Source organism: Zalophus californianus, chromosome 7 (genome assembly GCF_009762305.2).
Source record: "Zalophus californianus isolate mZalCal1 chromosome 7, mZalCal1.pri.v2, whole genome shotgun sequence".
NCBI classification, from domain to species: Eukaryota; Metazoa; Chordata; class Mammalia; order Carnivora; family Otariidae; genus Zalophus; species Zalophus californianus.
This window is the reverse complement of record NC_045601.1, coordinates 130,353,205-130,379,049: the sequence shown is the minus strand read 5'-3', so window position 1 is coordinate 130,379,049 and position 25,845 is coordinate 130,353,205. Positions and strand designations below refer to the sequence as shown.

General features: G+C 40.2%; 2 protein-coding genes across 8 annotated transcripts in view; one reads left to right on the top strand and one right to left on the bottom strand.

The window, feature by feature from the left end:
* The window catches only part of MAK (male germ cell associated kinase), a 59,428-nt gene extending 56,620 nt beyond the window's left edge, over positions 1-2,808 (top strand). For 2 of the 4 annotated variants that reach the window (XM_027603178.2, XM_027603177.2), the window contains exon 14: positions 895-2,807. In XM_027603178.2, the coding sequence (XP_027458979.1) occupies positions 895-1,049 (155 nt within the window). In that variant the 3' untranslated portion in view covers positions 1,050-2,807. Of the gene's footprint in view, positions 1-894 lie in introns of all 4 variants that reach the window. The other 2 variants (XR_003521604.2, XM_027603179.2) reach the window with 2 other exon arrangements.
* An 8,004-nt stretch (positions 2,809-10,812) lies between these two features.
* On the bottom strand, positions 10,813-18,012 carry LOC113927637 (transmembrane protein 14C). Of its 4 annotated transcripts, none has more exons than XM_027603623.1 (6): positions 17,814-17,985; positions 16,724-16,804; positions 16,332-16,408; positions 15,389-15,490; positions 12,200-12,287; positions 10,813-11,325 (listed from the first exon to the last, which is right to left on the bottom strand). In XM_027603623.1, the coding sequence occupies exons 2-6, from the start codon at positions 16,744-16,746 to the stop codon at positions 11,271-11,273; spliced, it is 345 nt and encodes a 114-aa protein (XP_027459424.1). In that variant the 5' UTR covers positions 16,747-16,804; positions 17,814-17,985; the 3' UTR covers positions 10,813-11,270. The 4 variants fall into 4 exon arrangements, with proteins under 4 accessions (XP_027459424.1, XP_027459425.1, XP_027459422.1 ...); XM_027603624.1 differs by having other exon boundaries at positions 16,724-16,790; positions 17,819-17,985; XM_027603621.1 differs by having other exon boundaries at positions 16,724-16,790; positions 17,814-17,983.
* Between the last annotated feature and the right edge of the window lie 7,833 nt (positions 18,013-25,845).

Here is a 25,845-nt window from a genome sequence, read left to right as displayed (position 1 = left end):
AACTTGAGTTTAATCCAAGAGTGACAGCCACCAGTGTGAAAGGATACTTAAATCTCAAATGGAAAGATCAAACATCCCTCTTGAGAGAGAATACCTGATAATCAGCTGTAAATGTGAAGTGCGGGCGAGTGAGGGAAGGAATGGAGAAGAGATGGAAGTTCTCTGTAAAATGATTTACTGCTTTGTCATTTGAGATGTTTAAGCAAGTTTGGCTTGTAAATTGTTCAGATAACAAAAATTTTTAACAAATTAAAATTTCACAAATATTTAATCAGCCAAATGTATGAATAAAACAAACCTTATGATGAAAAAGTTTGGGATCTTAGGAATGGCTCACCTTTTAAAGGAATTGTTTTCACCCATCATTTTCCCAATTAAAATAATGAAGTTTCCTGCCTCGAGAAACCCCATTTTCATGTAAGAAATCTATGATGGGATCCCATCCGTGCAGCTCCATAAAGCCGAAGACTTTTAATATGATTCATAATTACAAATAAATTTTCTGTAGTGGGTTGAATATTAGTCAGATGTAACCACTGTGTGATTTTACAGTCACTGACACTGTGGGAATTGCCTGTTGAACCTGAACCAAGAATTTTCTTGGTCACCCTGGTCGATGTTGCCTACCTAAATGTGTTAAAGGCATTTGAGTGAGTCCAAAAAAGAAACAGTAGCAGTATCAGAACTGTAAACCAGAAATATTGGCTCTTAAGCTACTGAGAATTCTGTATCAACATGAATTTTTAGTTTTAATATTTAAAAAAAAATCTTGGAAACCACTGATCTTTTAAAGATAAACTCTAGACTTCCCCATAAAATAAAAAGATAAATTGCTTGATTTTAAATGATAATCAAATGAATAAAATTCTAACTTCCAATTCTCATTTCTTCCAGAGTATACCTGGAACACAAAACCTGGTCGGGGTCAGTTTTCAGGACCTACTTACAAACCTACAGCCAAGAATCTAAACATCATGAACCGTGCACAGCCAGTTCATTCGGTGCATGGAAGGACAGACTGGGTGGCCAAGTACGGCGGCCACCGGTAGGAGTCTCATGTGAAGCCCCACAGCATTGCTCCATGGAATCCATGCAAGTCCCCTGACCCTGGAAAATGTCTACAGATGTCTATTTCTACTGAGTTCTGGAAGAAATATGCAGTAGTAGGTACTCTGAAGAGCAAAAACCATCCCCTATTTTCTTTTCTAGAAATGAAATGCATTTTCTTAGCATCAATTGCCCACAGTGCTGATATATGGGTAGGACTTTACAAAGTTTTGAATAAATTATTTGCCAAAGTATCAAGTATTTGATCTACAAATTAAGTTACTAAGTATGATAAGAATCTTTTTTTAAAAAGGCCTTCAGAAAGTGTTTTAAGAGTGTTTTAGTTTTCATCTGTTATTTGCAAAATTAATTTAACATTTCATCAGTTGGCCTCAAAGGTTTGTTTTTTATAGCAATTAGGCAGACTTCTGTCAGCTGTCAGTTACAGTTCTTATTTGGCTAAGGCTCTACCCTACCAGTTTGGCAATGGCAAAAGATGCTCATGTGTCATATGCTTTTCTACTTTGAAATTATGGAAGCGACGGTAATTCCATCTTAAGCAGGATATCTTTCTTAGGAATAAATTTAACATAAAGATCTCAATATTATGTCACCCAATTTTAGTGGAGAGTCTGTTGTTTGATTTTGACCAACATAACTCCCGTGAATTCATGGTGACTGTCAAACCCAATGGCCTGAAGACTCCTAAATCAACCAAGTCAAGGTTCTCTCATCTTCACATCATTAAGAAAGATCTTGAAACTGTGACATGTGTTCATCAGACTTCCAGAATACTTTGCTTCCATGTTCCTACTAGACACAAAAATGAGGCATGCCAGCTTGTCCCCCAAAGCAAACTCTTGCTGCTGCAGATCACTGACCTGGCTCTGACCTTGACATTTACTCTGAAGAGCAAATGCATTCAGTTGCTATAGCAGTGATTTCACTTAGTACAATTTCTTTTGTTTTAATTTCTAAACTGGTACTTAAAATATTTTGACATTTTGAACTTGGGACTACTCTATTTAAACCTGCCACTTTATGGACTGGACATTAGTACCATATATTCTTTTTCAAAGAATAATAATGTTATCAACTGCTATTTTTATGTATTTTCTGACTTTGTAACAAATGCTAACGTAATTGGTGGACATCTTGTATCTTGTGGACATTATCCAAAGACACCATAAAATGATAGTAATATGGTATTTTTGTATAGAAAATTCAGCTCACCTTGTTGAAAAATTTTAAAATCTGAAGTTATTTATGTTGATGGTAATAGTTATATATATTTGTACAGTTTTCATTAATGTCTTAAAGCTAAAAAATTATTTTGTGTTGCTAGGAAGCTTTTATACTTCTCAACAGATATTAAAATAAATATGGTTAATTGGTGTGTTTTATACTTTTAAACTTTATATTTATACTGAGGGCTATTTGTCGTTTTCATTATAGACTTTTGTTTTTCTAGCAGTTTTAGGTTTATGGGAAAATTCACTGGAAAAGTACAGAGTTTCCATATACCCCTCTTCAGACCCCTTCCCCAATTTTCCCTATTATTAACATCTTGCACTAGAGTAGGATACTTGCTGTAACTGATGAGCCAGTATCAATACAACTTTAGTCCATAGTTTACACATTAGGGTTCATGCTTTGTGTTGTTTATTCTGTGGGTTTAACAAAATACATAAGGGCATGTATCCACCATTACAGTATCCTAGAGATTAGTTTCACTGCCCTAAAAATCCTGTATTCTACCCATTTATCCTTCTCTCCCGCCCCCAAACCTCTGGCAACCGCCAATCTTTTCATCATCACCACCGTGCTCAGGTTCCAGAATGTCATGTAGCTGGAATCACATACCAGCTTCTTTCACTTACCAAGATGCATTTTAAGTTTCTTCCATGTCTTTTCTTAGCACAATAGCTCATGTCTGTTTATTGCTAATATTTCATTGTATATATGCAACACAGTTCATTTATCCATTCACCTACTAAAGAATATCTTGTTTTCAAGTCTGGGCAATTATGAATAAAGCTGCTCACCCCAGTAGCAATAAGCATATCTAGCATCCAGATCTTGATTTCTAATACCATTGTCCAGTAAAAGAAACCAGGGCTTTCCGGAGAGATGGCTGATTCTAGGACTGAGCATGAAATACACAAGCTGATACTGGAGCTCTTAGAGTGCTAGAAAGTAACAAAGTATAAAAAAAAAAAAAGCCCAAAGCAAAAGCCAACAAGCAAAAGCAGCCCACATTGATGGGCTAGGTCAAAGAGACACAGGAGCTAAATGAAAGAGCTCCTAATGGCCAAAACTGCAACAATTTGAGAAAGAAAATTAATAAAGAAGTAATTGTATTATAGCCCAAAGTGGGTAATACATATCCTGGAGTCCATACTGATATACGTAAGTGAATGAGTAAGTAGGGGAAAAGAGACAAATCTCCCATGCAGAATCCCAAATAATTTATGTAGATATACTCTGCCCTCAAGGAGGAAGAACACAACTCCCCAGTCCTTAAATACAGAATGTGCACAGTGACTTCCTTTCAAAGAATACACTATGGGAAGGGGGAAAAAGGAATAACTTCACAGTGGAGAAGCCTGACTGAATACTACCTCAAGCCAGATGATTAAGGTCAACATCAACAATAATACCACGTTCATATATGTGACCTTAATATTATGTGATGAAAACAGCACTTTACCTCTGTGGTCTTCCTCCTAAAATTTCATAACTCCATTCTAACCATAAGGAAAACACAAGACAAATTCTAACAGAAAAGCATTCTACAAAACACTTGGTCAATACTCCTCAAAATCATCAGAGTCATTGAAAACAAGGCAAATCGGAGAAACAGTCATAGCCAAGAGGAGCTTAAAGAGACATGACAACTAAATGTAATGTGGGATCCTAGGTGAGATCTTGGAATAGAAAAATATTAGTTTTTAAAAACTTAGAAAATCTGAATAAAATATGGACTTTAATTAACCAATATTGACTCATAAGTTCTAAGAAATATTTCATGCTAACCTAAGATATTAATAATAGGGAAAACTAGGTGTGGGGTATGTGGCAACTCTGTACTGTCTTCTCAAAACGGTCCTAAAAAGTGTATTTTTTAATAAGTAGATTTGATCAATCTATAAATTCAGCAAATATTTATTAAGTGCCTACACTAAGTACTAAGTATAGTATATATGGCAGTGACAAAACAGTCGTTTTCCCTGACCTCATAGAACATATATTCTGGAGGCAGACATTAAATAAACACACATGAAATTGTACACTGGCAAACTATGATGGGGCTAAGAAAAAGAACAGGACATTAGGGAGATTAAAGAAGAAATCTAAATGTTGAGAGACAACGGAATGGTTTTAAGTGTAGGAGTCAAAATATACTTGAAGTATGCCTCTACCTGCTGGGTAGAGAAAGAATTGTTGAGCCAAATGATGAATACAAGGAGTCCTATTAGAAGATTAAAAGATGGTGAGGCTTAGACTTGGGTACTGGCAACAGTATGGAAGAGAATTAAGTATGACTGTTAATAGAAAGCTACTGGATTTTAGTAATATTCTTTCTTGCTGCTTTATAGAACTTTCTCATTAGTTCAGTATGGTTTTGGTTACTTGTCTTGGATTTTCGAGATAGACAAATATATTAACTGTTTAAAATGTTTAATTTTTTTTTCTTTTTCCAGTATTTATACCTTATTTATTTCTCATGTTTTATTGTTTTGTCTGCTGTCTCTAGAACAATGTTGGTCTTGTCAGTAACAGCAAATATATTAGTATTTCTAACTTTAACATAAAGTCACAGGACTAAATAAATGGTAGCTAATAAAAACCTAAGGTACATAATATGCTCGAGTGAGTCAAAAAGCACTTACATTAGTGTCAATTCATTTTGTTCAGATTGCCACCTAATTTAAAAATACATATGAAAAAGTTCCCATTCATCATAACAAAAGTATAAAATATTCTACACAACAATCTTAATAGAAATACAAGTAACTAAATGACTAAGATATTAAAATATTAAAAACAAAACTAAACAACCAGAAAACAATGTACAAAATGGTAGTAAGTATGTATCAATAATTATTTTCAGTTACTTTAATTGGCCTTAATGCTCCAATCAAAACACACAGGGTGGCTGAATGGATAAAAAAACAAGATCCGGGGCACCTGGGTGGCTCAGTTGGTTAAGCGACTGCCTTCGGCTCAGGTCATGATCCTGGAGTCCCAGGATCGAGTCCCACATTGGGCTCCCTGCTCGGCGGGGAGTCCGCTTCTCCCTCTGACCCTCTTCCCTCTCGTGCTCTCTATCTCTCATTCTCTCTCTCTCAAATAAATAAATAAAATCTTTGAAAAAACAAAACAAAACAAAAAACAAGATCCGTCTATATGCTGTCTACAAGAGACTCACTTCAGATCTAAAAGACACATGCAGACTGAAAGTGTGAAGAGATGGAAAAAGATATTCCATGCAAATGGAAACAAAAAGCTAGAGTAGCAATACTCATCAGACAAAACTTTTAAAATGAAGACTGCAACAGAAGACAAAGGCATTATTACATAATGATAAAAGGGTCACTCCAAGAAGAGGATAGAACATTTGCAAATATTTACATTCCTAACAGAGGAGTACCTAAATACATAAAGCAAATATTAACAGACATAAAGATGGAAATTGACAATACAGTAATAATGGGAGACTTTAATACCCCACTTACATTAATGGACAGATTAGGAAGACAAAAAAGTCAATAAGGAAACACTGTCCTTAAATGACAGATCAAACCAGATAGACTTATTAGATATACACAGAACATTTAATCTCTAAACTGCAGAATACACATTCTTTTCAAGTACACATTAAACATTCTCCAGGATCACAATAGGATCACATTAGGCCACAAAACAAGTCTCAATAAATTTAAGAAGACTTAAATCATATAAAACATCTTTTCCAAGCACAACAGTATGAAGCTAGAAATCAATTACAAAAGTAAAACTGAAAAAAACCCCACAACACATGGAGACTAAATATTATATGCTACTAAGCAACCAATTGGTCAACAAAAAAAGAGAAAAATAAAAAAATACCTTAAGACAAATGAAAATTGAAACAAGACTTTTCAAAATCTATGGGACACAGTAAAAGCAGTTTTAAAAGAAAAGTTTATAGCAATAAGCAAGAAACAAGAAAAATCTCAATCTAACTTTACACCTAAAGAAACTAGAAAAACAACAAAAAAGCCCAAAGTTAGTAGAAGGAGGGAAATAATAAAGGTCAGAATAGAAATAAATGATCTAGGGAGGGAGGAAGGGAGGGAAGAAAGGAAGGGGAGGGGAGGGGAGGGGGAAGAAAAAAGAATTATGAAACTAAAAGCTGGTTCTCTGAAAAGACAAACAAAATTGATAAACCTCCAGATTCATCAAGAAAAGATGAGAGAGAGACCAAATAAATAAAATCAGAACTGGAAGAGAAGTTAAACTGACACTACAGAAATATAAAGGATCATAAGAGAGTGCTACAATTATACACTAACAAACTGGAAAGCCTAGAAGAAATGGATAAATTCCCAGAAACACACAACCTCCCAAGACCGATAATGAAGAAACAGAAAATATGAATAGACCAATTACAAATAATGAAATCAAAACATTTAAAAAACCACCCAAAACAAAAGTCCAGGACCAGAAACCTTCACAGATAAATCCTACCAAACATTTAAAGAAGAGTCAGTAAGTATCCTTCTCAAATTATTCCAAAACATTTAAGAGGAAGGAACATTTCCAAACTCATTTTATGAGGCCAGCATTACCCTATTACTTAAATCAAAGACATTACAAAAAAAGAAAATTGTAGGCTAACAGCCCTGATGAACAAGGATGAAAAAAATCCTCAAAAAAATATCAGCAAACTGAATTCAGTAATACAAAGGATCATACACAATGATCAAATACAATTTGTGCCAGGGATGCAAGAATGGTTTCAACATCTTCAATCAACATGATACACATTAACAAAACAAAGGATAAAAATCATATAATCATCTCAATAGATGCAGAAAAACCATCTGACAAAATTCAACATCCACTCATGATAAAAACTCTCAACAAAGTGGGTACAGAAGGAACACACCTCAACATAATAAAGTCTATATATGACAACCCACAGCTAACACCATGTTCAACAGCAAAAAGCTAAAAGCTTTTCCTCTAAGACGAGAAATAAGACAAGAAGACCCACTCTCACCATTTTTTTTTCCTTTAATCACCATTTTTATTCAACATAGTACTGCAAGTCCTAGCCACAGCCATTAGGCAAAAAGAAATAAAAGGCATCCAAATTGGAAAGGAAGAAGTAAAACTATCACTAGTTGCAGATGACATGGTAATATACATTGAAAACCCTGAAGACTCCACCAAAAAACTATCAGAACTAACAAATGAATTTCAGTTAAGTTGCTGGATACTAAATTAACACACAAAAATCAGCTGTGCTTTTTACACACTAAAAACAAGTTATCAGGAAGAAACTTAAAAAAAATCCCATTTACAACTGCATCAAAAAGAATAAAATATCTACAAATAAAACCAAGGAAGCTAAAGACCTGTAGTCTGAAAACTACGAGACACTGATGAAAGAAATTGAAAATGACACAAACAAATAAAAACATACTGGGCTCATAGATTGGAAGAATTATACTGTTAAAATGTCCTCACTACCCAAAGCAATCTTAGAGATTCAATGCAATCCCCATCATAATATCAAATGCATTTTTCACAGAACTAGAACAAAGAATCCTAAAATTTGTATGGAACTACAAAAGACCCCAAACAGCCGAGGCAATCTTGAGAATGAAGAACAAAGCTAGAGGTATGTTCCCCGATTTCAAAGTATACCACAAAGCTACAGTAACCCAAACAGTATGGTACTGGCACAAAAACAAATACATAAATCAACGGAATAGAGAGCCCAGAAACAAACCCACACATATGTGTTCAATCTAGGACAAACGAGGCAAGAATACACAATGGGTGGACAGTCTCTTCAAAAAATTGTGCTGGGAAAACTGGATAGCTACATGTGAAACAAAACTGGACTACTATCTTATACCATATACAAAAATGAATTCAAGATAGATTAAAGACAAACATAAGACCTGAAACCATAAGACTCCTAGAAGAAAACCTAGGCAGTAAGCTCTTTGACATCAGTCTTAGCAATATTTTTTGGACCAGTTTCCTATTCAAGGACAACAAAAGCTAACATAAATAAATGGGATTACATCAAACTAAAAAGCTTTTTGCACAGAGGAAACCAACAAAATGAAAAGGCAATCTAATGGAGGAAGATATTTGCAGCAAATCATATATCTGATTACCGTGCTGATATCTAAAATATATAAAAAACTTACACAGCTTAATATCAAAACAAATAACCTGATTAAAAAACAGGCAGAACTTGAACAGACATTTTTCAAAGACATACAGATGACCAACAGACACATGAAAAGATGCTCAATGTCAATAATCATCAGGGCAATGCAAATCGAAATCACAATGAAATATCGTACCGGTCAGGATAGCTAGTATCAAAAAGAAAAAAAATAATAAGTGTTGGCAAGGATGGAGAAAAAGAGAACTCTTGAACACTGATGGTCAGAATGTAAATTCGTGCAGCCACTATGAAAAACAGTATGGAGGTCCCTCAAAAAATTAAAAATAGAACTACCATATAATCCTGCAATTCCACTTCTGGGTACTTACACAAAAAACCCCAGTCTAAAAAGATATGTGTACCCCCATGTTCACTGCACCCTTACTTATAATAGCCAAGATATGGAAGCAACCTAAGTGTCAAGATGATCACAGAAAGGCTAGCTTAGAACCCAAGATGTATCTGATCAATTAATATACGAGTATTGCTTTTTTGTTTAATCCTTTTCTTTGCCTCTGCTCTTATAGTTCATATGATTGAAACACCTGGGAAACAAGAAGTCAGAACTAATGTTCACTTTTTTTTTTTAAATACATATTTTTTAACATTTTATTTATTTGACAGAGAGAGATATAGCAAGAGAGGGAACACAAGCAGGGGGAGTGGGAGAGGGAGAAGCAGGCTTCCCGTGGAGCAGGGAGCCCGATGCGGACCTCGATCCCAGGACCCTGGGATCATGACCTGAGCTGAAGGCAGACGCTTAACAACTGAGCCACCCAGGCGCCCCTAATGTTCACTTCTACCTGGCCCTCACATAGCAGGGTTTGGGGAAAAAAGCAAAAAGGTTAGCTCTGTGAACAAAGATAATACAGACTGCTCTTCACTGCTCAAGAGAACACCCAGGCCACCTGTGGCATTCTGACCTTTGTAACACTAACTATGACCAGTTGTTTTTTTCCCCAAACACGTTTCCATAAAAATCAGTTTTTAAAATATCAAAAAGACAATGCAGTGCTCTGCCTACTTGACTTTCTTTGTCCATTTTCCTTTGGACTGTACAGGACTAACGTTTGAGAAGTTCACAATAATGTGATTCACCAGAGCATGAAGTCATACCACAGACCAATGAGCTATTTGTAAATGGATTTGTCCTTATAATTTAAACCATGAATTTGGTGCAACTACATGATAAAAGGCAATTACTGACTATGCCAGGAACTATGGAACATTTTTAATTTAATCAAGTATTTGTAAGTGTGTGACATCAAGTACCAACCCTTTCCTATTTAGGAGTAGTCATTATTAATAATGTGTACAAGAGAAAGACATGAAGTCTCAGTAGGCCAAAAGTTTAATGAGTCATTGCTGTGATAAGACTATCCAAAAATCTGATTTTGATCCCAGCTGTATTAACAGAAATGCATGGTCTAGAATACACTACCCTGGTCACACCTAACTTGTGCAGAGCTCTGGGCATTACCGTTTTTTTGTTTTGTTTTTTTTAAGATTTTATTTATTTGACAGAGAGAGACAGTGAGAGCAGGAACACAAGCAGGGGGAGTGGCAGAAGGAGAGCAGGCTTCCCGCCAAGCAGGGAGCCCGATGCAGGGCTCGATCCCAGGACTCTGGGATCATGACCTGAGCCGAAGGCAGACGCTTAATGACTGAGCCACTCAGGCACCCCTGGGCATTACCGTTTAAGAATGGGCCCTGGCAGACATGTCAAAACCACATCACATAAAACAAGGATGAGAAAACCAGGACTCCTTTCAGAGAGTTTAAGAAAACATATAAATTTGATTAATAAGTGCTTGAATTATACTATAAATCCAACCGATACCAGTTAGGGAGGAGTAAGTAGCAAACATCCTTTTTCTTCTGAAATAGGAGAAAACTAAAGTAAGGACTACCATAATGAGTTAATGCTCAGTGCTGAAAACAAAAGAAAGTGAGGTGGAAATGTGTCAGTGTCCAGTTAAGGTGTACAGAGACCAAACCTGGTAATTCAAGTTTCAGACAGGTCTTTTAGTTTCACATTTATAGATTAGCTAGTTAACCCATTTTCTTTTTTCCTTTCTTTTTTTTTGTTACACAGTCCTAATTTTAGAAATCCTCACTAAGGGATCATTTCTAAAACAAGCTTCAGTGCAATATATAATCAAATCATAAGTAACTTTCCTTGGTCCTTATTCAAAATAGGTGATTATTAAGTATTAACAGAACACTTTTCACATTCCTATAGCTTCCTGCTATTCACATCTCATTCTACATTCTAGACAGCTCTGGCAACAAAGACACCATAGAAAATATTACTTACAGTAAACTTTATTTTCATTGGCATTTCATTTGACATAATTTCAAAGTAGGTCTGTGCGCTAGGATGAGCCAAAGAACAGAAATCCTAAAGTTCCTAAGAGACTTTTTTCACACTGTTCTGAGTAGGGCATGGGGTTTCAAGGCCCTCAATGTTGATACCTAACATTTTACCCCTTGAGACTTTACCCATAGATACAGAAAGAAGAGAGAACATCGAGTACAAGAATCAAACTGTATGAGAATATATAAGAAGCTCTTGGGTTACATACCACCCACCTCTTTAAGGCTGTAATGATAATGACTGATTTCTTCTGGAAAGTTCAATGTTATTTTTGTTCTGTTTTGTTAAGTAAAATGTCAGAATATGTGAAATGCTGCACTCGTTTCTCTTAATACACTAAAAATAGTGGAAGTTTTTAAATTCTTCATGAGTCCAAGCTGGACATGACTACTATTGATGGGGTCTATTCAACACACTAATTCCAAGTTTGGCGACCATCAGCAAACTGTTCAAAAGAAACACATAAACAAAAAACATCAGGTAAAGGACAGAACAGGCACTCGACTATTTTTTCAAAGAAACTAAAACTGCAGGTCCCTCACAACTACATGGTGAGGAGATGCCAAAGCAGAGCAGGCACAGGTGAACCCCCATCCCTGGAAGTACCAAAGGAATAACATGCCAAGGGGCAGTTTTGTACCCCACTTGCCTTAAAATAGTACATATGAATCGGAAGTTCCTAATCTAACAGCCAATAATTCAAAGAGATGAGCAAACTGAAGGCTGGGAAGAGCAAGGTCTCTCCAGGGTCACAGAGCTAGTTAATGGTACATTTCCAGCCTCCCAGTTCACTGCTCTTGACCTTGGTCTATGCTGACTCTAAAGCATTATGCTTGACAGCATTATAACTATGATCAAAGTCAGGTAAGGGATCTTCTTCCAGATGTTTAAAAATTCTGTCCTCAGAATACGTTTTTAAAATAATCTGGTTTGAGTTTTATAACCAAAGTTCATTAGACAGCAGGATTTAATCAAAATTCCCTTTTAGGAAAATGTTCAATAATAAAGGGTGCCCACACAACTCAGAAAAATGGAACTCATGCTGAAAGTCACAGAAAGAGCCACAGTCATGGCTTTGCATGAAGCTCCTTCCACTGTAGGCAGGAGCAGGGACAGACCAGACCACAAATGTGAGGGCAAAATCATGAATGCACTTACTTCATTTTGCAGCCTTTCCTATTTGTGTGTAAATTACATCACTTCAGTTGATGTCCAGCATCAGGCATACCAAAACAAGTAAATTTTTGAATGTCCAAAGTCTTGGGGGACATGAAACTAAACTCCATACTGGTGAAGAACAGCAAGAGAAAAGAAAATACCTGGCACCAGCGATTAAGCCCGCAGGCATAAATTTTCCAGAGTGGTAGAATCTCATTCCCATAATGCCAGCTAAGGTTCCAGATGTAGCTGATGGGAAAAAGAAAAAGAATCAAAGATCACTGCATCTTATATGTGGGAGGACCAAAGTCCCACCCATCTTTCACGGGCCAGACCCCATCTCATATTATCATTTCCTTCCCCATGGCCACCCACGCTCTATGGGGCTAAGAACAAATACTGGACTATAAGGCCCTCATAGTCTGGGCCAAATGGCCTTCCTGGCCTCACCTCCTACCACTCTTCAGCCACAGTTTTCTCCAAATTTGCCGCAAGTCTTTTTTTCCTATTCCTTGCTGATATATTTACGCTGTATGCTCTTCTATTCAACATCTGTTAAAATACCTATTATAGGGGCGCCTGAGTGGCTCAGTAGTTAAGCGTCTGCCTTCGGCTCCGGTCATGATCCCAGGGTCCTGGGATCAAGCCCTGCATCGGGCTCCCTGCTCCATGGGGAGCCTGCTTCTCCCTCTCCCACTCCCCCTGCTTGTGTTCCCTCTCTCGCTGTGTCTCTCTCTCTGTTAAATAAATAAAATCTTAAAAAAAAAAAAAAAAACCTATTATATGCCATGCACTGCATTAGGGGCTGGAGGACAAAACTATCACCAAAAAACGTCTTTAAACAGGGGCACCTGGGTGGCTTAGGTCATGATCCCGGAGTCCCAGGATCGAGCCCCCCATCAGGCTGCCTGCTCAGCAGGAGTCTGCTTCTCCCTCTCCTGCCCCCCCTGCTTGTGTTCCTGCTCTCGCTGTCTCTCTGTCAAATAAATAAATAAAATCTTTAAAAAAAAAAAAATTCTAGCTGCTCTATGAAAAACAAACTGCAGCGAAACCAGAGCATGTAGGGATACCAATTAAGAGACTTCCTCAGGAATGCAGGCAAAATACAGGGATAACTGCGATAAGAATGGTGGCCTTGGAGATAGAGGAGACACTCTAGGACATGTGCTGGAGGTAGTGTCAATAGGTCTTACTGGTGAAAGAGATATAAAGATGGAGGGGAGGAGACCAAGACCCAAATGGATGGAGAACACCAGAAGACCAATGTTGTGCAGATAAGAGGTCAGGTCTGGGCAGATGCCTTGAGACAACTAATAAAAGATTTCAAGCACGCAACTGTATACAGAAGAGTAAAGCTTGGAGGAGAAATCCGTTTGTGAATCAGTGACCTGTTTCAATGGTAATTTAAGGGCTGGGCTCCAATGAGCCAAGCAAGAGGGTAAAAAGAATATAAAAAGAGCCAGGTCTTTGGGCATCTGGGTGACTCAGTCAATTAAGCAGCCAACTCTTGATTTCAGCTCAGGTCATGATCTCAGGGTCGTGAGACTGAGCCCCACATCAAGCTCCATGCTCGGTGGGAAGTCCGCTTGGAATTCTCTCCCTCTCCTTCTGCCCCTCCCCCTGCTCACCCGAGCTCTCTAATAAATAAGTCTTTAAAAAAAAAAAAAAAAAAAGGCAGGTCTTAAGAACGTCAACATTTAATGGCCAAAAAGGAAGATGGGTCAACAAAAGAGAACAAGAAAATAAAAAAGAAAACAGGAAAGTGGAAAATGGATTGGTCCGCCATGCTGAGAAAGCTATTAGGCCACTAGAATGAGGATTAAAAAATGTACACTGCAAGGGCGCTTGGGTAATTCAGTCAGTTAAGCATCCAAATCGATTTCGACTCAGGTCATGATCTCAGGGTCCTGGGATTGAGCCCCACATCAGGCTCCTCCGTGCTTAGCGGGGAGTGTGCTTGAGATTCTCTCTCCCTCTCCCCCTCCCCCTGTGCGTGCGCATGCGGCCACTCTCAAATAAACAGACAGATCTTCAAAAAAAAAAAAACACACACACACTGGATTCTGAAAAATCCAGGTCACTGGCACAATCAGGGAAAGCTATTTCCGTGAACAAAGGAGAGAAAAACAGAGACTGAAGTGGGTGGAGAATGTGAAAGGGGAGGAAATAAAAACAAGCAGTATAACAGATTGTTGTAGAGAAGATTCCGAAGGGGAAGAAGGACAGCAGCTGGAGAAGGAAGTGGGGTAACAAGAGGTCCTTTTTTCTTTACTGGGTGAGAGAGGACACGTGAACATGAGCAGGAGGGATCCATCTGCACGGTGGAATCCAAGTTAAGAGATGGCATCTTTGGCAGAATAACACTCCAGAAGGTCAGGGACACAAGAGACCCAAAGCCTGGATGGAGGGACCAGCCTGGAAAGGAGAGAAACAGCACAGCAGAAGGCATGGATGCACACGGCATGGTGGAGCCCCTATGTGATGACTGTTGCTCTTCTTTAAGTAGGCACCGAGGTCATTTGCTGAGAGTGGAGGAGTGGAATCAGAAATGGGAAAAAAGAACTCTGAAAGTCTTTTGGGAACTTGAGTGAGGGAGCTGTGAAGCAGAGCTGAGAGCTGGGTAACTCCTCCTTCCACAGCACACCCCACATCAGCCATTGCTGCCCTCTCCCACCCAGCCCGCGGCAACTCGTGCAAACCACTGTTAACATGCTTGTTCTCCCCACCACACTTGTAAAGACCAGAACTATAGGTTTTCCAACTCTGGGGGTTCATGGAGACAGTGAGATGCCCACCCTCCTAGTGCAGCGTCTGATACATGGGTGGAGCTCAATAAATATGCACCCAAAGCCATTCTGATAAGTAGTAATCTTCCCTTCCCGGCGCTCCTCACTGTCTGTGCAGCTCCCAGGACACTTCGGCAGCCCTGCAGACTCATGTTTCATGTCAGTCAAGGTAAAGGTTAGTGCTAAAGGGGTAATAAATGATTTTCAAATGTGAAAAATGCAAACCTAAGCCTGACATGTGATCCTATGCTCAAGCATACGGTCTTCAGTGGGCAATCATAATGATTAAGAGACATATACTTGCCTTACACAGGCTTATTATTAATTTCATCGGCTAAATCTAAACTCATGAGGCATGAAAACCTTTCCATATTCTGTACACAGAAAATAAATAGAAGCCAGCACGACTCCCCCCACCCCCCATTTTAAAACTTCCCTAGCACTTGACAGAAGTAGTAAAACTGTCTTCATGTGAAGAACCTGCCACATTCCACCAATCCAGAGCCTTTTGGTAGAGCATTCTCGATACCTAACTGTAGGAGAGAGACAGTGACGTTGACATACCTAGAAATACCCAAATGTTCCTCGGATCCTGAGACAGCTGATAAGCACCCAGGCCTGCTAAACTACCAAAAAGCAGCCCAGCAGCCAGTGACGGGACACTACCTGTAGGGAAGCAAACAGAATTCTGCATTATAATGGCAGACACTCATTTTATTAACAGAATTCATAAGATTTCCTTTTCTCACAGAGGAAAACCGCAAAGAAAATTTCTCTCAACACAGCTCTTAACCAAGGAGCTCTCAAGTAGGGAAATGTTTTGGGGAGGTTGCTATTTTACAGAGAAGGCAAGGTAATATCACATTAATCCTCTCCTTTTTAATAGACAGATACTTCTATCTGGGGTGAAAAGAAGGGCTCCTAACCAGGCCTGACTAACCTGTCAAGGGCTGGAACTGTATATAGGCAGGAACTCAGGCAAACCCCCAAAGGAGAGGGAAATAAGGGCAGTGAGTTAAAAAAAAAAAAAAAATGGAGAATAAGAATCCTGGGGGGTGTGTGTGTATGTTGGGGTGGGGATGTAGGCTAGAAAGGAGGTAGAAACAGCACATTTACTGATAGATCTATGTCTAAAGAGGAGACTTCAAAAAATGAGCATGGAAAGAAAAAAGGTTTCTTCCTACTTAGAAAGCAGAAAGATGACACTCTGGGGTCAAGGCTAATGTGTGGTAGTCAGTGATAGTAACAATCTACTACCACCCCTGCCCCGCAGCTTTAGATAAAGAAGCCAAGAACAAGTGAGTAGACAAAAAGCCTGACTTTTAGGTCAACCAGATAACGGAAAAGCAAGTGCAGGAGCAGCTACGGGACTGAAATAAGCCTGCACTCAAGCTAGAGGGCTTAAAGCAAACTTGACTCAACCAAGATTGCACTCTGGGGAACCTGGGGACTCACTTACCAGCAACAATGTGAAAATCTTAGGAGATTAAGTCACTACAAACCATACCTGCTTTTGCATAGCCAATGATCCCACCAGAAGCAACCAGTGCTGCATAGCCAAAGCCAATCCAATGTAAAGGTACTCTGAAAATTAAAGAGCAAGAAATTAGTGCCAACCATGGCTAAAAAATTTAAAAAAACAATCACAGGATGGGACTAAAACATCATCATTCCAGAACAGTCTTATCACGGTACAAATGAACATAAATCCCAGAGGTTAGATGACTTGCCCTAGTCGGTGATGGAGCTGGGACTCAAACCCAGGTCCCTGGCCTACATGTCCATCCTCCCATACCCTGTGCTGTCCAGCAGTCTACTCTCAGGGCCCTTTCCAGGTAAGGAAAGAAGCTCTGGTTTTGAGAAGTTGCTGGCAATTCCTCTACCATTCACTGTACTTACAGTGGGCCAGAGTCCCTCTGCATTGTTTTTCACTCTGACCAGACAGAAGAGTACACCAGGCCTGCACCTGCGGAGGAGGGGCTGGATCAGAGATGATTAATTGCACCGCTCTCTAGCAGTCAGAAGGAAATGGACCCAAGTTCTATCTCCACCTCTTAGTAGCTAAGAAGTAACAGGCAAGCTACCAACCTCTATTAGCCTAAGTTTCCTTCACTGTACTATGAGGATAAGAATGGTACAAATTTCCTAGGGCTCCTGTGAGAATTAAAAGGGGTAATAAGTAAAAGTGCTTAGCACCTAGTAAACGCTGAGCAGATACCAACCGTTTTGGTAATAACCTCCATTCTAGTAACACAGGCCTACAGGAAACTGAATGCACTTCACTGAGGAGCTCTGTACGGTAATGAGTTTACCTTTTCATCAGCTAACCAACTTATTACTAAATTGGAAACTTTAAGTATCCCCTGGGCCCTTTATTCAACTATTTTAATTGCCCCTTTCTGCCCTTGCCCAAAGAATTCAATTATTGCAATACTCAACATCTGCAAAACTTTTCAATGGCATTTACTTTTGCATCCAAATAGCTCGTTAGACTGAGGTCGGTGAGGGGGTAAAATATTGGAAAGCCCAAGTCATAATTAACGTGAAACACTTCGCTCTTGGCGAAGTAGGGTATAACTCCTACTTTCTCAAATAAATGCATTTGGTATCCAATTAGGTTTAAAGCTTGAAAGCAATTCATACCTGTTTCGGGCGGGGGGGGGGGCGGGTGCTTGGAATTGTGCCTGTTATTAATTCCAAGTCGCACCGAGTTACTGGGACTTTCAAGAAGCTGGAGCAATAAAAACCACAGGAAACTAATCACCACTACGCTACATCTGTAAGCCTTTGTCTCAAAAGTACAGGGATTCTGCAAGATTCACAGTCTATTTTAAGGAAAGCCCAAAATGCGCGACTAGAACGGCAACTAACTATGACGCAGCCTAACGCTCCTGTCTGGATCCGAGGGACGAAGAGTGGGCGGCAGCAAAGCCTCTTATGTAACCCCCAAAAGTCAAAAAGGTATAGAATAATAACAAGCCCCAAGTACCGAACCGCTTTGCCGTAGGTCTGCACCGGTCGACAAGGGCGCGCAACCGTGAGGCGGGTAGTCCGGGTCCCGCCGGAAACGTCGCCGCGCGCTGTGCGTCCCGAGGGCAAGGCGGAACGTGGTGCGGGGCGAAGCCCGGAGCCGGACTTCACGGTAGAGTCGCGCCGCGCGCAGGCGTCTCGGAATCAGGAGACGCATGGGGCGGGGCTTGAGGGGAGGAGTCACGGCGCGCACAAGCGACCCGGGGAAGGGAGACGCATGGGGCGGGGCTTGAGGGAGGAGTAAGGGCGCGCGCATGCGTCCCGGGAAAGGGAGACGCATGGGGCGGGGCTTGAGGGTAGGAGTCGAGGCGCGCGCACTGGGTCGCGGAGACCGGGGGGGGCGGGACATGGGGCGGGGAGTCCAGCTACGGACCCTGAGTCCCCATGTAGGCGCTCCCCGGCAGGGCTGTTGACCTTCGAAGCTCGGCTTTCCAAAAAGGTTGCCTGAAACCCAGAATTTGCGTCGGGTCCTGCAAGAGGCATCGGGAGGTGGTCCCGGCCTGAGGTGGGGGCCACGGATACGAGAGAAGGGCTTCTGAGGATGGACTCCGAAAGACCCTATTAATGGAGGGACTTGTGGTTTACCTGGTGTAAACCGGAGGCATGCCTACCGGGAGGATTGTCACTCTAACCAGATCACGTTTTTTGTCTACAATGGTGACAACTCCTTTCTTCCTGCAGAGATGGTGACCGCAAGCCAGGGTGTTTACTTTAGGGTGTTTACTTGAGCAGTATCTTAAAGGAGGAGAGAGGGTAAGTTAAATATAATTTCCTGCTACCTCTGTATACCCCAGTGTCCACAAAACATTATCTCCATTCCCTCTACAGATTGCTTCTCTTCCTTGCGTTTCCTGCAGGACCACTCAATTGCTGTACACCAAAATTTGTGTTTATCCTTGAAGTCTTTCTCTTCTTAATCTCCTACAAGAATCAACACAGATAAATCTTATAAATACAGCCTTGAGTGAAAGAAGGAAATTGCAGCTCATACATACTCCCAAACAAAAACTTCCCAGTTGCAGCAGCTCCTGCCTTTGAGACACCAAAAGTGAAGCCTGTGTTTACCATAACTGATTCTAACCAGGGAAAGCAGATAAGGACTAAGAAGAACTTGAGTAATTCCAGTATGCCAGACCCTCACTGAATTACTGTAGATGCTGATGCTGAACAACTAACAATGGGACTTAACTTAAATCCAGCTCGGAATGAATTTAGGGATGTGTTCCTCCCTATTCGGGTGTAAACTTAAACCTTAGTTATAACCACCGTGACTTGACCCCTGTCCTTTAGACTTAAAGAAATTGAACCACAGAGAATTAAGTAAATTACCTACGATCCTAGTCTTTGCTGGAGCTGTTATTTGAAGTAAGGTCTATCTTTCAAAACCTGTGCCCCTAACTTCACATTATGTTGCCTCTGTGTCATTCCTCAACCAAAACACACAGCATTTCTGTGTGTTCAGTTCCAGTTACTGTAAAATAAGTTGGTCTCTGTCCTGTTTCGGTTACAGAGTAAACCAAATCAGTGATTTGTGTTCAGTAATGTTTCTAGTTGTTATTAATGTATTTTAGGAAATAGCTCAGCTCCAAACTAGGAGCCCACTGGATTAATTACTGGAACCCTGAACCACAAATGCGTCAGTGGAGTGTGACCAAGATTGTGTAAGGGGCAAGATTTTAGTCTCTGGCTTATCAGTAGGTTGTTTTGTTTGTTTTTGGGTTTTTGTTTGTTTCACAGAGGCCTAGAGTCAGGATTATGTTTGGTAGACACAAATGTATACACACTGATAACCAGAGCAGGAAAGACCATCTGCCACAACAGCTTGTGAAAAAGGAATAGTGCTTCAGTTTCAGCATTATTCTATCATTTTTTGGAACCTTGTTTGTGCGACTTTACACATTAAGAAACCCCCAAACAAAAATGTCAACCAAATTCCTGGTTGCAGTGTTTCACCTAATGTCTACTGAGTACCCACAATACCAATTTCTAGGTCTTTAGGATAGATTTTACAGCTTTGAAGAGCAACATCATCTATTCAATAAATCTTTCTCCAAGCTCCATTAATAAATTTCTCCAGCTCAATTAATACATGAGATGAAAAACTACTGCCTGTGTTCTCAACCAACCCTATCTGCCACATCTTCTGGGACTTCATATGTTAGAGCCATACAATAGCAGAGAAAACACGAAGTGTACTAATTATATGCCAAACACTGTATGAAGTGCTTTACATAGATGAACTCATTTAATCTTCATACTAACCCTAAGCACTAGAGACTATTATTATCTCTTGCTTTTACACACAGAGGAAATGAAGGGAGAAAGAGGTTATCTAACAGGGATCAGACCACACAGTTAATACACGACAGAGCGGCCCTTTAGTCTGTTCTCAATACAGTAACCAGAACACTTCTGTTACAAGTCAATGGTGTCATTTCTATGCTCAAAACTCTCCAGTGGCCCCCTTTCTCATGCAATGGCCTATAAAGTCCTACACATCTACCTCCCAGCCTTCAGCTCACTTTCAACTCCGCTTTGCTCATGCTGCTTCAGCCTCTTTGTTCCCACCTCTGAGCACTTGCACCTGTTGCTTCATCGGCCCAGAACTTGCCAGATAATCTCCAAGGTCACTACCTCATCTCCTTTATGTCTTTATTCAAATGTCACTTTCTCAGTGAGGCCTTCCTGGATCATCTTGTTTAAAATTGCAACACAGGGGTGCCTGGGTGGCTCGGTTGGTGAAGCGTCTGACTTTGGCTCAGGTTGTAATCTCAGGGTGCTGGGATCGAGCCCTGCATTGGGCTCCCTCCTCAGCGGGGAGTCTGCTTGTCCCTCTCCCTCTGCCTCCTGTTTGTGCTCTCTCTCAAATAAACAAATAAAATCTTCAAAAATAAAATAAAATTGCAACGCATATGCACTTCACAGCTTATTTTTCTCCATGGCACTTACCTCCATATTTAGTGCTGTATAACTTACTAATTGTAAAATCATCTTCCCAACCTAGCATGTAAGTTCCTAGAGAATGAGGTTGTTTATGCAGCACTTAGAACAGTGCTTGGCACACAGTGGATGCTCAATAAGCATGTGTTGAAGAATGAGCAGATGTGGAATAAGAGAGGCTGGTCTGCAGAAAGAAAATGAAGACAATATGCAGAGAGGAGACAAAAGGGAGAGATTGCCCTGACTGCACCCTGTCCCTGTCTGAGCTCTGGTTCTCTTCCTACCCCAGCTTCTGTCAGACGCACCTGTGTCTGTTATAAAACCATCCCCATGCCCTCTGTTGAAGTTTGGAATAACCAGAGTTGCTTTTTGTTTCTTGCAATTAAAAGTCTCTCTTAGCTGAGATAGCACCCCATTTCTTCTTCCAGAAATGCCTTTTTATCCTTGTCTAAAAACTCAATCTCATTTTTTATTAAAGTCATCAGTCATGCTGCCCCTGACTGTCCCAGGCCATTATATGTGTTCTGTGAAAGGGATGTGTATGCAAAAGGACCACCAAAGGCCAAAGGAGTCATAAGACCAAAGAGAAAGGCTGACAAGTCTAGCTTGACAAGAAATGGCTTATTAGGGGGACAGAGTGTTTCTTTGGCTGACACAATACAAGTAGACTTGCATATGTCTCCTACCTCCGGGCAGATCAAGGATGATATACCCCAAGGGTATACTTAAGGAAAGAATGGGGGGACCGGTGCTCAAGAAGGTTCAGGTCACAGAACAGTCGTCATGGCAGACTCGTCCAAGACAGAATTAGTCTGGTTCATGAAACATGTAATTATTTACCAAAACATTTGTCCTTTGGGTGGGGATCACACTTTTCCTTTCAGTCCCCAGAATCTAAGGTAGTGCCTGGCACATGGTGAACACTGAATACACGGCTACTGAATAAACAAAGGAGTGGGGAGATCTAGGTAACATGGCACAGTCTAAATTGGGAAAGAGTGAATTTGTCGTGAGAATCTGCTCAGACACAAGTATCGAAGTAGATAATTCAACATTTAGATGGTGAAGACTATATGCAGACTACACATTTCTATGTGGAAAAAAGAAACAACATGAACACGAATTCCCCCAAATAAATTATTTGGTTTTATATGACCTATTGTCAATGGCAATGGCTTCCAAGGATAGTACCAGGTAAGTTCTGCCAGAGGTCACTGAGCAGAGAGGCTCATAGACTCACCTAAAATGCTTGAATCACATGGTTTATTAAATCAATTTAAAAGATGAGGAGAGAGGTGGTTCAAGATGGTGGCATAGGAAGACCCTGCACTCACCTTCTCCCATGGACACCCTGAATCTACACCTACATACAGAGAATTACTTCGGAAGAACTAATGTTGATTGAATAGCTTCTGGACAACAAATAGAGGGACCACATAGAGAAGGGTAGAAGAGACAGAGAGACATGGTAACGATGGGACCCCACCACCAAAGCAACAACCTGCAGCAGGGAGTAATATCACTGAGGAACCCACATGTGGATTTCCTCATCCCTGGGGCACAGCAAAAAAACCAGCAGTTTGGGCGCTTGGGTGGCTCAGTTGGTTAAGTGTCTGCCTTTGGCTCAAGTCATGATCCCAGGGTCCCAGGATCAAGCCCCACATCAGGCTCCCCACTCTCTCCCTCTTCCTCTGCCCTTCCCCTCCTCCCTGTGCCTGTACTCGCACTCTCTCCCACACTCTCTCTCTCAAATAAATAAAATCTAAAAAAAGAACCAGCAGTTTAAAGGCAACTAAACTATTAAGGAAATCCATTTATTAACCCTAGAGTGTCTACCAAATGGTGGAAGAACTACTGGAACTCCCTGGGGTTGGAGGTGCCAGTGAGAGCCATGGTTTACGTTCCCCCTCCACCTGGGTAGCACAGAAGGGAGCAGAGTCTGGGTGCTCTAGCCAGCCTGCTTGGGCTCTCCAGTGAGCCCTGGACTCCTAACACACCAACTCCAGCTGTCCACCAAGGTGGTCCCAGCACAGGGTGCTCTGGGACCCCACAGGCCTGCACCTGACTCTGCATTTCACCAGGAATGCCCTGATATCTCATGCACTGGGACTCTCCCAACCAGCACCCACCCCAGCTCAGCCATCCACTACAGCAACCCCAGCACAGGGAGGGGGTGGCACAGAGCATCCCAGGATTCCCAACCCTTGCCAGATCCAGCTCCAGCCATCCACCACAGCAACCCCAGCACAGAACACTTTGGGATCCTCTGTTGCATACCTGTTCCAGGTCCAGCAATCCTGCCAGTGCAGTCTGCACTCACTATAGCTCCAGCTGTCCTGCCAGGGTAGCAGCGACACAGAGTGCCCCAGGATCCCCTGGCCTGCACCTGCTCCAGCCAAAGCCACCAGGCACATGCAGCCTACAGAGGGGACACTGCTACACACGAAGCCACTCCTTCAAGACCAAGATAAGGAGCTGTTTTGCCTAATTCATAGAAACACAGAAAGTCAAACAAAATGAGACAGAAGAAAATGTTCCAATAAAAGAGGATAAAACCCCCAAAGGGGAAAACCCTCATGAAATGGAGATAATTTACCTAATAAAGAGTTCAAAGTAATAGTCATAAAGATGCTCACTGAACTTGGGAGAAGAATGGAGGAACACAGTGAAAATGTCAACAAAGACAAAATATGGGAAAGAACCAAAGAGAAGTCACAGAACTGAAGGTTACAATAACAGAACTGAAAAATACACTATAGGGAATCAACAGCAAATTAGAAGATGCAGATCAGCAATCCGGAAGACAGAATAATGGAAATCACCCAATCAGAACTGCAAAAAGAAAAGAATTTTTAAAAATAAGAATAAGGGACCTCTGGGACAACATCACATGGACTAACATTCACATTATAGTGGTCCCAGAAAAAGGAGAGAGGAGTAGAAACTAATTTGAAGAAATAATGGTTGAAAATTTCCCTAACACTTGGGGAACTAACACCAAGGTAGAGGAATCTCAGAGAGTCCCAAACAAGATGAACCCAAAAGAGATCCATGCCAGGATATATTATAATTAAAATGGCAAAACGCTAAAGAGAAAATCTTAAAAGCAACAAGAGAAAAACAAAGAGTCACATACAAAGAAAACCTATATGAGGCTATCAGCTGCTTTTTCAGCAGAAACTTTGCAGGCCAGAAGAATGTGACATGATATATTCAAAGTGTTAAAAGGAAAAAAACAAACAAACAAACAAAAACCCTACAACCAAGAATACTCTATCCCGCAAGATTATCATTCGGAACTGAAGAAGAGATAGAGTTTCCCAGACAAGCAAAAGCTAAAGGAGTTCATCACCACTAAACTGGTGTTACAAGAAATGTTAAAGGGTCTTCTTTAAGTGGAAAAGTAGTGGTCGTAACTAGAAGTAAGAAAATATATGAGTGAAAACAATCTCACTGATAATGGTAAATATATAGTAAAGGCAGTAAATCAGCCACTTAAAAAGTAAGAAGGTTAAAAGAAAAAAATAGTAAAATCAACTATAACCACAAGAGTTAAGAGATACACAAAATAAAAAGATGTAAAATAAGGCATCAAAAACATAAAACGGGTGAGGGGAGTAAAAATTTAGTGCTTTTAGAATGTGTTAGAACTTATCAGCTTAAAATAGACATCTATATATATATCAGTATCTATATTTTTATATATGTATATATCAATATATAAGAATTTCATAGTAACCACAAACCAAAAACCTGATACACAAAAAATAAAGAGAAAGGAACCCAAACATAACACTAAAGAAAACCATTAAACCACAAAAGCAGTAAGATAAAAAAGGAACAGAGAACATGGGGAAAAAAACAATTAACAAAGTAGCACTTGTATCAATATTTATTTTCATTAATTACTTTAAATGTAAATGGTCTAAATACTAAATATTGAAGAACAAAATTAGAGAACTGATGCTACACAACCTCAAGACTTACTTTCCTACTGTAATTAGGACACTAAGGTGTTTGCAAAACAAAACAAAACAACAAACCCACAAGAGATCATTGGAACAGAATAGAGAGCCCAGAAAAAGACCACCATAGATAGATGACTCTTAAACAGCGCATTAGGGATGCCGACCCTCCACGCAGTCAAAAATCTGTGTATTAAGACATTTTATTTATTTATTCATGAAAGACAGAGAGAGAGAGAGAGGCAGAGGGAGAAGCAGGCTCCCAAGGAGCAGGGAGCCCGACGCGGGACTCAATCCCAGGACCCTGGGATCATGACCTGAGCCGAAGGCAGACGCTTAACCATCTGAGCCACCCAGGCGCCCTGCGTATTAATGACTCCCCTCAAAGTTAGCTAAAAGTCTACTACTGACCAGAAGCCTTATTGATAACAGTTGATTACACATATTTTGTAATGTGTGTTGTATACTGTGTTCTTACAATAAAGTAAGCTAGAGAAAACGTTAAGAAAATCATGAGAAAATATTTACAATACTGTACTGTATTAATATAGAAAAAATCTGTAAGTGGACCCATACAGTTCAAACCCATGTTGTCCAAGGGTCAACTGTACAGTCAACTGATCTTTGACGAAGGAACAGAGGCAATAAAACAAAGCAAAGATACTCTCTTCAACAAATGGTGCTGGAACAACTGAATATCCACATGCAAAAAAAAAAAAAAAGTATCTGGACACAGAGCTATAACACCTATCACAAAAATTAACTCAGAATGGATCATAGACCTAAATGTAAAATGCAAAACTAGAAAACTCCTGCAAAGAAACCTAAGAGAAAACTGAGATATTTGGATATAATGAAGCCTTTCAAGATAGATCAATCACATGACCCATGAAAGAAATAATTGACAAGCTAGACTTCATTAAAATTAAAAACTTCTGCAAAAGATATTATCAAGAGAATGAGAAGACAAGCCACAGACAGGAAAAAAAAATATTTGTAAAAGACATCTGATAAAGGACTGCTATCGAAAATACAAAGAGGGCGCCTGGGTGGCTCAGTTGGTTGAGGGACTGCCTTCGGCTCGGG

Bases quoted from the DNA above. Each gene is read 5' to 3' on its own strand.
- LOC113927637 (XM_027603623.1), bottom strand. From the start codon at position 16,746: ATGCAGAGGGACTCTGGCCCACT. The intron at 15,491-16,331 runs GTATGGTTTGTA...GCTTCCCTACAG, and splicing joins CATTGGCTATGCAAAAGCAG to GTAGTGTCCCGTCACTGGCT. The intron at 12,288-15,388 runs GTATGTCAACGT...TTTTCCCATCAG, and splicing joins GAACATTTGGGTATTTCTAG to CTACATCTGGAACCTTAGCT.